At 39.2% G+C, this 13,097-nt stretch overlaps 1 protein-coding gene across 5 annotated transcripts in view; it reads right to left on the bottom strand.

Moving 5' to 3' along the window:
• The window catches only part of ME2 (malic enzyme 2), a 57,425-nt gene that overhangs the window by 9,721 nt on the left and 34,607 nt on the right, over positions 1-13,097 (bottom strand). For all 5 annotated transcript variants that reach the window (XR_015154084.1, XR_015154086.1, XM_086373518.1 and 2 more), the window contains one exon: positions 5,603-5,705. Coding sequence is in view for 3 of the 5 variants with exons in the window: in XM_086373518.1 (XP_086229644.1) it covers positions 5,603-5,705 (103 nt within the window). In the remaining 2 variants the exon portion in view is untranslated. The remainder of the gene's footprint in view (positions 1-5,602; positions 5,706-13,097) is intronic.

The following is a 13,097-nucleotide window of genomic DNA, read 5'->3' as shown; positions in this document are numbered from 1 at the left end:
TATTCCCGGAAACTCTTCACCTTCATACAGATTCCCTTTGCTTCTAAGTTGAGTCCATTTCCTAAATCTCACTTCTTCCTAGTATTTTTGTTCCTCTCTTTTTTTTTTTTTTTTGTAGGCTATACTCTCCAGTGTTTTCTAAAGAACAGTACAGGGGAGATACATTTTTTTAAATCTTGCATTTTTGAAGAGCTCTCACTGGTCCTTCAACACACATGCACACGCACACTTTTACTACCTTCCACTTATTTGATAGTTTGTCTGGGTTTAGAATTCTAGTTTGGAAGTAATTTTCCTTCAGAATTGTGACACATTATTTCAATACTTTCCAGCTTCCAGCATTGTTGTTGATAAGTCTGGTGACAATGTGATTCCAGATACTTTTCCTGTGATTATCTTTTTTTTTTTTTTTTTGCATCTCTGGAATGACATAGGATCTTTGTTTTTTTTTTTTTTTTTTTTTGTATCTAATGTTCTGTAATTTCACAATGATGTGCCTTGAGGTATGTTACTCTCACCCACCATATCTGGCATGTGGTAGGTGGGCCCTTTCCATCTGGAAATCTGGATCTGGGGAAATGTTAACAGTCTTCGATAATTTCCTTCCCTCCTTTTTTCTTTTCTCTCCTTGAAATTTCTTGGGGGCAAGATCTGTTGTCTTCTTATATTGTTTTGTCTGTTTCATGTTCCCTTTCCTCTTTCTTGCCTTTGGAATTAAAAAAAAAATCATTTTACTTTCTTCCCTCATATTCTCTTATCATAGCTTAGAAGTTTCTCCTAGCTTTCTAGTGGTTATCCTCAAATTTGTAACATACATCCTGGTTAAAAGTTTCATGCTAATTTTTAATTTACCCTCCTGCCAGGCAATGGAAGTATCTCCTTAACAGTTTAACTCTGTGTAACCAATAAGCTCTTATTATTGTGTATTTTGTCTATGTATTTTTCAAAATCCCATATATCATTATTGCTTTCCCCTATATATATGACATTCCTTTTGTTTAACTCAAATAATCACAGCTTTTTTACTCTTCATTCTTTCCTACATCTCTGCACTTCTAGCTGGAATTATATTTCCTTTGTCTAAGGAATATTCTTTAGAATTTACTCTACATTTTTACATGTCTGCAGATAGATGGTGAAAACTTTTTTTTTTCCCCTTCTAAAAAGTCTTCATTGTTTTCATTCTTGAAAGTTCTTTACACTGTGTAACGAGTTAAGCTTAACAAGTATTTTGTAAAAGCCACTTACACAGATCACTCCACTGCCTTCTGGCATCTTGCTGCTGTTGAGGAGTCAGTTGTTGGTCTAACAATTGTTCCTTTGAAGGAAACCTTTTTGTTCTGGCTGCATGCATAGTCTTCTCTTTGTTGTCATTTTCTGAAGCCTCATGATGATGTCCCTAGATGTGGATTTCACCGAGCTTCCTGAATATTGTGTATTGATGTCCTTTGTCAGGTCTAAGAAATTCTCAGCCATGAAGCCTGTAAATATTGCCTCTTCTTCATTCTTACTCTCAGCTTCCTCTGGACCTCAATTAAATGTACCTCAATTAATATGTTAATATAATTATTAATATATCTTTTTTTTTGGTCTCTTGATTGTTTCTTCTGGTCTATCTTCCAGTTTATTAATTTTCTTTGGTCTAATCTCTATAAGCCTCATTAACTGAGTTAACATTGTATTTTTCAATTCTAGAATTTAGTGTTACTTGGCTGAATGCTTTTATCTCAAACATAAGTTATTTGTTTCAGAGCATTTGTCTGATATCTAGAGTTCCAGAGGGTTATTTGTTATTGTATCTGTTACTTTTGGCTTGTATCTGTTACTTTTGGCTTATGTTTGTCTTGTCTCTTCATGTGCCTCATTTCTTTTTTACTTCTTAACTGGGGTTGAATTTGAAGATTTATTTGTAAGAGTAACTTGAGGAGCAGGATACTGTTGTCTTGTACCAGAGAAGATCTCTCTTTGTTTCTGCTGAGCACTTCTGGGCACTGGCAGGCCAAAACAAACGCTTGAGGTTTTACAGGTAACTTCAAGGGTAAACTATCCCCACACTCCAAAGTACAGTCCTTCAGGGTTTCAGCCTAGAGGAGGAGACGGTTCACTAGCAGCCCACCCTCCACAGGCGCCAGACTCCAACTCTTGTCCTCGCTCGCTGAGAAGCACAGCTTTACCTCTCGGCCACTTTTTCCTCATTAGGAAACCTCAGTCCCTTTTCAGGTTTTATTTCTGTTGTTCATCCAATTATAACTATTACAGCACACAATTCAAACAGAGCCTTAAGTTTTTACTTGCTTCATGAACATTCTTTTGGCCAATCTTGTTTTTAAATCCATTTTAACCTCTGCTACCAAGTCATTTTTATGTCTATATTTATAGTCCTAATAACTGTTATTGCTAAGTTTGGACAGGGAAGTGTTATATAAAAGTAATCAACTGTCAAGTGCTCTATTGGTCAAATGCAATATTAAAAATGGCTTTGGTAAGTCAACAGAAAAGTATTCATGTTTTTAAGGCTTTATGCTAGAGAAATAATGTCGGATGGGACAGACTGATTTTGAACATTATAAGTTCTAGAAAGAGATAGTCAATGATGGGAGAATTTCTGTTACAGATGCTATCTCTCAAGAGACAAGCAGAGTGGAACTCTAAGACAATCACAACTACATGGGTGAAGAGGAGGAAAGAGCACCAGGATATTCACAGGTCCCAAATCTTTATTTTAACAAGAGTTATAATAACATGCTGCCTTGATGCCAGCCTTTGCATGCTATAGCTCTACCTGTCATAAAATCTTACAGTTGGCTGCGGTTGCTCAGGGAGAGGCCCACAAGGAAAAGACACAAGTACAAAGGAAACTCATGCCAAGCCACTATTTTACTATACATGATTCTTTCATTAAAACAAATAAATGAAGGATCACCAGAAACTGCTGGAAAATAAAACAACACAAAGGAAGAAATATTTAAAAGAGTCTTACTAACTCTAGGAAGAGAGCTGAAAGGACACTGCTAGCTTTAAAAAGAAAAGTGGCCATTAAAGAGTTATTCTATGAATAGAAGGTTACTGGGAATAAAAAAAAAAAATATTTGACCCTACTGAGTTGATATGATATTAAGCAATTATCGTTTATTTTCTTTGATGTGATACCAGTACTATGGTTATGTTTAAGTAAAAAAATGTTTTCACTTTTTTAGTGACACATACAGAAGTACTTATTAATGAAATTATATGATGTCTCTGATTTGCTTTAAAATAACCCAGTGAAGGTGGAATGGGTGGGAATATAGATTAAATATATCAGCTGCTGCTGCTGCTAAGTCAATTCAGTCGTGTCTGACTCTCTGTGACCCCAGAGACAGCAGCCCACCAGGCTTCCCCGTCCCTGGGATTCTCCAGGCAAGAACACCAGAGTGGGTTGCCATTTCCTTCTCCAATACATGAAAGTGAAAAGTGAAAGTGAAGTCACTCAGTCGTGTCCGACTCTTAGCGACCCCATGGACTGCAGCCTACCAGGCTCCTCTGTCCATGGGATTTTCCAGGCAAGAGTACTGGAGTGGGGTGCCATTGCCTTCTCCAATATATCAGCTACCAGTTGATAACTGCCAAAAGGTGGGAGAAGGCAACACGGGACTTCATTCTTCCCTCTACTTTTGTATATGCTTGAAATTTTCCATAATAAAAAGAAAGAAGACTGTTGAAACAAAACATATACTAGAAGTGCTAAAAACCAAAATAGATACAGATGAATGAATGAACACCACAGAAATCCCCAATATTACAGAACAAAAAAGATAAGAGGCAAAAACATGAATAAAATTTACAAGTCAAGGACAACAGAGGGATTTGACCATGGTCGTCTAACCCAAGTTCCATAAGGAAAAAACAGAAATAATGGAAGGAAATTAATGAGGGAAAATAAAAACAGGAAAAAAAAATCCTTTGGAAAAGAAGATACAGTAAATTGGCCCACTTGCAGACATGCATGATAAATGGAAATAAAGCCCAAACCTGAATGCATTTTACCAATCTTTCAGAAATCCTAAAGAGAAACAGAACACTGAAACATTTTCAGGGACACAAAACTAGTATGTACAATGGAATGAGAATCTCATCAACACCAGATTTTCTGTCAGCAACACTGGCCACTAAAAGTGAATGGAGAAATGTTTTCAAAGGTCTGACAAAATGACTTTGAGGGAATTTCCTGGTAGTCCCTGTAGTCAGTGCTCTCACTGCTGGGGCCCTGGGTTCGATCCCTGGTCGGGGAAGTGAACTAAGACCCAGCTAGCCACACGGTACAACTAAAAAGAAGAAGACTTTGAATCTGCAAATCTTCACCCAACCAACAGAGAAAAAAATGAAGACATTTCATATACATAAAAACTCAGTTTTCATCCACGCTTTATTAAAAACAAAAACTTATTCAAAGATGTATTCCATAGGGAAGGAAATGGCAATCCACTCCAGTATTCTCGTCTGGGAAACTCCATGGACAGAGGAGCCTGGTAGGCTACAGTCCATGGGATCACAAAAGAGTAGGACACAACTTAGCAACTGAACAACAACAAAGGAATTTAAAAGAAAACCAAGTGGAATTTAAATAGCTCAGGCTAACATCAGCAAAGGAATAGTGTACATGGGCAAGAGAACCACCACAGAAATGATTTACTGTGGGGTAGGATTAGATGAAATGAAGAAAGCAAGCAAGAAATTAAAGGAGGATTCATTACACCTGACACTTAGAAGACTTTGAATGTCAAAAATTTTGTGATATAGAATTGCATGTTCTACTGTATTTATCAAACCACACTCTTGTTTAGACATGAATAACATATCATCAGTTAATTTCAGAATCAATCCAAAGACAAAACATGGAAAACAACAAAATACAGTGTAAATTTCAAGAATTTCTCTACAACAGAAATATTAACTAACTATAGCTGAGAGATGAAATAAGAGATAAGGAAGCTAAATACCAGATTTTTTTTTCATTTTTCACTGTGGCAAGCTAATAAAACTATCTTAAATTGCTTACAAAAGCTCTTTTAAGTTCATTATGTAGAGATAAAGCTGACTACTAGGAAAACTAAAAGTAGTAACAGAAATTGAGAGTAGTGACAAAGGAAGGTAATAGGAGGTATGTGTGGACTGTTACTTAGATGTCATAGTTGGAAGTTCACATGTATCAGTCTAGAGTTAGAAGAATCAAGGTAAGGGGAGATACGTGTGCCAGTCATGACGGTAACCATCACAAAGACTCAAAGGAAACCACAGTGGTTATAGCTTGTAAGTATGATAAGGAGGTATCAAGGGGAGATAAACACGGTTAATTAATTTTTTAACATTCTGTTCCTTTTGCATTTTTATGAACCATGTACTATTTTATTTCTGTAATAAAAACAAATTTAATGAACAGTATGATTAAATAAATTTTCAGGGGAAATAGAGCACAACGGATTTGCTTAATTCCTTGACTTTTCCTGTACATTTGTAGCAAAATCCTGTAAATACTATTGTTTTTCAAATATTAATTTCTAAAGAATTTCAAGAAGAATTTTACTGTAACTAATGATTACTCTAACATAATGATGGCACTTACCTGGAAAAATATATACATTGTTTCCTTGGCCTGGTGTAAAGACTTGCCCACCACTGAGTTTCACTGGCTCAAATGGACTGCCACTGGCAAACAAACACCTTCCCTGTTGAGAAATGAAATAATCTCAATTTTGTCACTTTATGTAGACTAGACAATTAAGGTGAATGAAAACAAAATTAAAATCTGTAGTAGATCAACATATTACCTGCAAAAGGCACAATTTACTTTATTTTTTTTTAATTTTTTTAAATTTTATTTTATTTTTAAATTTTAAAATATTGTATTAGTTTTGCCATATATCGAAATGAATCTGCCACAGGTATACATGTGTTCCCCATCCTTTTATTAAAATCCTTATTAGAATGAGGTTTGTTATATGCACAGCATACATTCAAATAAAGTTGAAAAATGTCCATTAATAAATTCAAAACCTGACACTCCTCTTTCCTTTAAAACTTTAAAAATGTAGATGGTAAGAAAATATCATCCCTAATAATAAATGAGGACTACTATAAACATCTGTGAATGAGGGGGGAACATCAAAAATTATATCACTACCATTTACTGCACATCTGCTGTTTTTGGCTCTGTACCAGGTGCTTTATATGTGTTGCTGCTGCTGCTAAGTCGATTCAGTCGTGTCCGATTCTGTGCAACCCCATAGACGGCAGCCCACCAGGCTCCCCCGTCCCTGGGATTCTCCAAGCAAGAACACTGGAGTGGGTTGCTATTTCCTTCTCCAGTGCATGGAAGTGAGAAGTGAAAGTGAAGTCGCTCAGTCATGTCCGACTCCTAGCGACGCAGTGGACTGCAGCCTACCAGGCTCCTCCATCCATAGGATTTTCCAGGCAAGAGTACTGGAGTGGGTTGCCATTGCCTTCTCCGTTATATGTGTTAACTCAGTTAATTTAACCCACACAAAAGGCTTATAAGATTATCATCTCATTTCACTAATATGTATTTTTTAAAAAATCTCAGAAAGCTAAGGCTTAAATATTTCCAAATACTTTGTAAAAAGTCACGTATCACAACTGTAGCCATTAACCTTGAACCTAGGTTTTCATAACTCTAAAACGCATGGTTTTTCTATTAGGCTACAATGCCCCCCAGTTTATAAAAAAGGCATATGGGGTAACCAGTCACTCCAAAAATATATGGCATGTTGTCTTCTAAAGAAAAGGAAGTCTCCAAAATTGTTGTATCCATCAATTTTAGTACTGTGCTCTGAAATGTCATGTAATACATTAAAAGTGAAAGTGAAGTTGTTCAGTCATGTCCAACTCTTTGTGACCTCATGGACTATAGCCTACCAGGCTCCTCTGTCCATGGGATTTTCCAGGCAAGAATACTGGAGTGGGTTGCCACTTCCTTCTCCAAGGAATCTTCCCGATCCAGGGATCGAACCCGGGTCTCCCACATTGTACGCAGATGCTTTACCGACTGAGCCACCAGGGAAGTCCATAATACGTTGTTTAGATAATGCTTTGTCTGCTTCTCCCTACATCAAAAGATGTGCACTGGGCTTCCCAGGTGGCACAGTGGTAAAGAATCCACCTGCCAATGCAAGAGGTGCAAGAGACGTGGGGTGAACCCCTGGGTTGGGACGATTTCCCTGGAGGAGGGAATGGCAACCCATTCCAATATTCTTGCCTGGGAAATTCCATGGACAGAGGGGCCTAGTGGGCTACAGTCCACGGGGTTGCAAAGAGTCGGACATGACTGAGCACGAGCACATGCAAACATGTGTATTATACCAAGAGTGAGTGTCCTTTGAAAGACAGTAGACCCTAGTGGATTTAGTACTCAAGAATTTGACCCTTTGGACACTCTGAAGATCTACTATGTATAGTAATTATCACTTTTACAAGACATACTTGCAGTTTCAAAATGATCTCAGGTTTAGGTACAGAAACAAGTCAACTGCGCCAGTGCTGGGCCCAGGTGACTGTCTTGGACTTACAAATCCAGACAGCTGTAGCCAGTCCCATTCTCTACCTGTTCTAAGTACAGCTTTATTTGTGACAAAAATTTTTTCTTTGAAGATTTAGGTTGTGAAAGTGAAAGTCGCTCAGTCGTGTCTGACTCTTTGTGACCCCATGGACTATATAGTCTATGGAATTCTCCAGGCCAGAATACTGGAGTGGGTAGCTTTTCCCTTCTCCAGGGCATCTTCCTAACCCAGTGATGGAACCCAGGTCTCCCACATTGCAGGTGGATCCTTTACCAGCTGAGCCACAGGGAAGCCAGATTAAGGGTTAGTTCATGGCTAATGCCATGTGTGTTACCACAATGTGTGTAATATAGGTTATCTTTGTGCCACCATTAATTTTAATAGATTTATTAAGTGGGCTATACAATATAGCTCTTCATGGGAAAAATGTTATGTCCTCATGGCATCAGTAAATTTGGAGATTTAGAAAGATCTTGGGCATCTTCTCTAGAATGCCAAGATTCAACTGTAGTTCATCTTCTCCAGGCCATCCTTTTAAAATTCTTCTTTCATAATCAACCTATAGTGGCAAGAACTTATTAACAGAAGTCTCATTCTGAAGTCCATGTTCAGTAGAAGTTCTTTGTTCTAGGAGCAACTAACTGACCAATAAAATATGAAAAAAAATTTTTTAAGAATTTTTCTCACTCAGCAGCAGAGGGAGTGAGAGTAACACCAAAACATCCCTCCACCAAAAACAAAAAAAAAACATCTTTGCAGCCAAAGATGGAGAAGCTCTATACAGTCAGCAAAAACAAGACCAGGAGCTGACTGTGGCTCAGATTATGAACTCCTTATTGCCAAATTCAGACTTAAATTGAAGAAAGTAGGGAAAACCACTAGACCATTCAGGTATGACCTAAATCAAATCCCTTATGATTATACACTGGAAGTGAGAAATAGATTTAAGGGCCTAGATCTGATAGATAGAGTGCCTGATGAACTATGGAACGAGGTTTGTGACACTGTACAGGAGACAGGGATCAAGACCATCCCCATGGAAAAGAAATGCAAAAAAGCAAAATGGCTGTCTAGGGAGGCCTTACAAATAGCTGTGAAAAGAAGAGAAGCAAAAAGCAAAGGAGAAAAGGAAAGATATAAGCATCTGAATGCAGAGTTCCAAAGAACAGCAAGAAGACATAAGAAAGCCTTCTTGAGCGATCAATGCAAAGAAATAGAGGAAAACAACAGAATGGGAAAGACTAGAGATCTCTTCAAGAAAATTAGAGATACCAAGGGAACATTTCATGCAAAGATGGGCTCAATAAAGGACAGAAATGGTATGGACCTAACAGAAGCAGAAGATATTAAGAAGAGGTGGCAAGAATACACAGAAGAACTGTACAAAAAAGATCTTCATGACCCAGATAATCACGATGGTGTGATCACTGACCTACAGCCAGACACCCTGGAATGTGAAGTCAAGTGGGCCTTAGAAAGCATCACTATAAACAAAGCTAGTGGAGGTGATGGCATTCCAGTTGAGCTATTTCAAATCCTGAAAGATGATGCTGTGAAAGTGCTGCACTCAATATGCCAGCAAATTTGGAAAACTCAGCAGTGGCCACAGGACTGGAAAAGGTCAGTTTTCATTCCAATCCCAAAGAAAGGCAATGCCAAAGAATGCTCAAACTACTGCACAATTGCACTCATCTCACACGCTAGTAAAGTAATGCTCAAAATTCTCCAAGCCAGGCTTCAGCAATATGTGAACCGTGAACTTCCAGATGTTCAAGCTGGTTTTAGAAAGGGCAGAGGAATCAGAGATCAAATTGCCAACATCCGCTGGATCATGGAAAAAGCAAGAGAGTTCCAGAAAAACATCTATTTCTGCTTTATTGACTATGCCAAAGCCTTTGACTGTGTGGATCACAATAAACTGTAGAAAATTCTGAAAGAGATGGGAATACCAGACCACCTGATCTGCCTCTTGAGAAATTTGTATGCAGGTCAGGAAGCAACAGTTAGAACTGGACATGGAACAACAGACTGGTTCCAAATAGGAAAAAGAGTACGTCAAGGCTGTATATTGTCATCCTGTTATTTAACTTATATGCAGAGTACATCATGAGAAACGCTGGACTGGAATAAACACAAGCTGGAATCAATAACCTCAGATATGCAGATGACACCACCCTTATGGCAGAAAGTGAAGAGGAACTAAAAAGCCTCTTAATGAAAGTGAAAGTGGAGAGTGAAAAAGCTGGCTTAAAGCTCAACATTCAGAAAACGAAAATCATGGCATTCGGTCCCATCACTTCATGGGAAATAGATGGGGAAACAGTGGAAACAGTGTCAGACTTTATTTTTCTGGGCTCCAAAATCACTGCAGATGGTGATTGCAGCCATGAAATTAAAAGACGCTTACTCCTTGGAAGGAAAGTTATTACCAACTTAGAAAGCATATTAAAAAGCAGAGACATTACTTTGCCAACAAAGGTCCGTCTAGTCAAGGCTATGGTTTTTCCTGTGGTCATGTATGGATGTGAGAGCTGGACTGTGAAGAAGGCTGAGTGCTGAATAATTGATGCTTTTGAACTGTGGTGTTGGAGAAGACTCTTGAGAGTCCCTTGGACTGCAAGGAGATCCAACCAGTCCATTCTGAAGGAGATCAGCCCTGGGGTTTCTTTAGAAGGAATGATGCTAAAGCTGAAACTCCAGTACTTTGGCCACCTCATGTGAAGAGTTGACTGACTGGAAAAGACTCTGGTGCTGGGAGGGATTGGGGGCAGGAGGAGAAGGGGACGACAGAGGAGGAGATGGCTGGATGGCATCACTGACTCGATGGACGTGAGTCTGGGTGAACTCCGGGAGTTGGTGATGGACAGGGAGGCCTGGCGTGCTGTGATTCATGGGGTCGCAAAGAGTCGGACATGACTGAGTGACTGAACTGAACTGACAAATATATATATTTATATCATTATTTATGTAACACTAAGGCAAAATTTATATAAAAATTTGCAACTGAGAACTAACAGAATAGAGTATACCAAACCAGTCTCCTTGGGGAGTTGTCACTCATTCAGTGTACATCTTAAAAAATAAAATTCTTAAATGTTTGAACAGTCTTCTACTGATACGCCCAAAACATTTAAGTTTTTTATATTTTGGAAATGCCAAGGCCCATAATACATGTAGTATACGTACCAAATAGGCATTGTATAAGACTAATTGATAATTTGGGGGATGATAACCTTTAGTTTTGATTAAAGTGAAACAGGAGAGTAAAAAGCTGGCTTAAAACTCAACATTCAAAAAACAAAGATCATGGCATCTGGTCCCATCACTTCATGGCAAATAGATGGGGCAACTATGGAAACAGTGACAGGCTTCATTTTTGGGGGCTCCAAAATCACTGCAGATGGTGAATGGAGCCATGAAATTAAAAGACGCTTGCTCCTTGGAAGAAAAGTTACGACCAATCTAGAAAAAGCAGAGACATTACTTTGCCAACAAACATCCGTCTAGTCAAGGCTATGGTTTTTCCAGTAGTCATGTATGGATGTGAGAGTTGGACTATAAAGAAAGCTGAACACCAAAAAATTGATGCTTTTGAATTGTGGTGTTGGAGAAGACTCTTGAGAGTCCCTTGGACTACAAGGAGATCCAGCCAGTCCATCCTAAAGGAGATCAGTCCTGGGTGTTCATTCGAAGGACTGATGCTGAAGCTGAAACTCCAATACTTTGGCCACCTGATGCAAAGAACTGACTCATTGGAAAAGACCCTGATACTGGGAAAGATTGAAGGCAGGAGGAGAAGGAGACGACAAAGGATAAGACGGTTGAATGTCCATCACTTGATGGACGTGAGTTTGGGTAAACTCCGGGAGTTGGTGATGGACAGGGAAGCCTGGCATACTGCAGTCCAGGGGGTCACAAAGAGTTGGGCATGACTGAGCAAACCAGTGGTCATGTATGGATGTGAGAGTTGGACTGTGAAGAAAGCCGAGTGCCAAAGAATTGATGCTTTTGAACTGTGGTGTTGAAGACTCTTGAGAGTCCCTTGGACTGCAAGGAGATCCAACCAGTCCATTCTGAAGGGGATCAGCCCTGGCATTTCTTTGGAAGGAATGATGCTAAAGCTGAAACTCCAGTACTTTGGCCACCTCATGCGAAGAGTTGACTCATTGGAAAAGACTCTGATGCTGGGAGGGATTGGGGGCAGGAGGAGAAGGGAACGACAGAGGAGGAGATGGCTGGATGGCATCACTGACTCGATGGACGTGAGTCTGAGTGAACTCCGGGAGTTGGTGATGGACAGGGAGGCCTGGTGTGCTGCGATTCATGGGGTTGCAAAGAGTCAGACACGACTGAGCGACTGAGGTGAACTGAACTGAGGAAATGAACTGAACTGAACCAAAATGGCAATATAGACTCAGAAGGAATTTTGAGAGAATATATGTGTCAAAATAAAATCTATAACAAGGAGAAAAATAATGCTAAATATATCAAAAGCATGAATATGAAGTTCAGAAAGTTCTGAGACAGAGTTTTACTTTGCAAATAGTCTTCTAGGTTGCTTCACACCAATTCTCCCTTTGGTAACAGTGAGAAAAACTCTATAAAATATATTAAACATATGTTTCAAGGAAATAGGAGTGCAACCTAGATAGGGAGGGCTTGGAGGTAGAGATGGTCAAGATTCAAAAAATGAGGAGAACAAGACATTCGAACTCAGCATTTGAAGCTCTCCTCCTTCAGGTGAGTGATTTCAAAAGGAAAATCTGTGGCTGAGAGCCTGAACAGCCAAAGTGTCACGAGTCCCATGATGATGGAAAAAAGGTAAAGTTTATAGACCACTAGGGGTAGGGGTGAGGTGCCAATAAATACTCCAGGGTTTTTGACTTATACTCCAGAGAAAAGGTTAACTGTGAACACAGATGAGGCCTCTCATGGACTACATCCTGATGAACTTACGGGGGATTACCCCAGAAAAGAGGGCTTCCCAGGTGACTTGGTGGTAAAGAATCTGCCTGCCAAGCAGGAGACACAGGGGAAACATGTTCACTTCCTGGTTCAGGAAGATCTCCTGGAGAAGGAAATGGCTACCCACTCCACTACTCTTGCCTGGAGAATCCCATGGACAGAGGAGCCTGGTAGGCCACAGCCCAGGGGGTCACAAAGAACCGGACATGACTTAGTGACTAAACCACCAACCACCACCACCCCAGTCTCCAGAAGGATAGGTAAAGTCCCTGTGGAGGAAGCTAACTTCATCTTGAGCCTCAAATTATTGCTACAGTTCTTTATCTGCACTACCTAGCAGTCAACAAAGAAGTGAAAAGCAAAAGTCGGCTTACGAAGACAAGAACTGGATAACCAAGAAGAAAACAAAACACATAATAGAAATGGATTGATAGAGAGCAAGATATTTGTTACTATCAGATACTTACTTTAATTATAATTCATGTATTCAAGAAATTAAATGCCAAGACAAAATTTTAGTAGAGAACCAAGAGCTATACAAAAGCATCAAATAAACATTCAAAAATTGTTAAAACTGTG

Source organism: Bos grunniens, chromosome 24 (genome assembly GCF_055505025.1).
Source record: "Bos grunniens cultivar Pamir isolate PY7600 chromosome 24, Bosgru_T2T1.0, whole genome shotgun sequence".
Classification (NCBI taxonomy): domain Eukaryota; kingdom Metazoa; phylum Chordata; class Mammalia; order Artiodactyla; family Bovidae; genus Bos; species Bos grunniens.
Note: the sequence above shows the minus strand (reverse complement) of the source record. Positions and strands in the feature narration are given on the sequence as shown.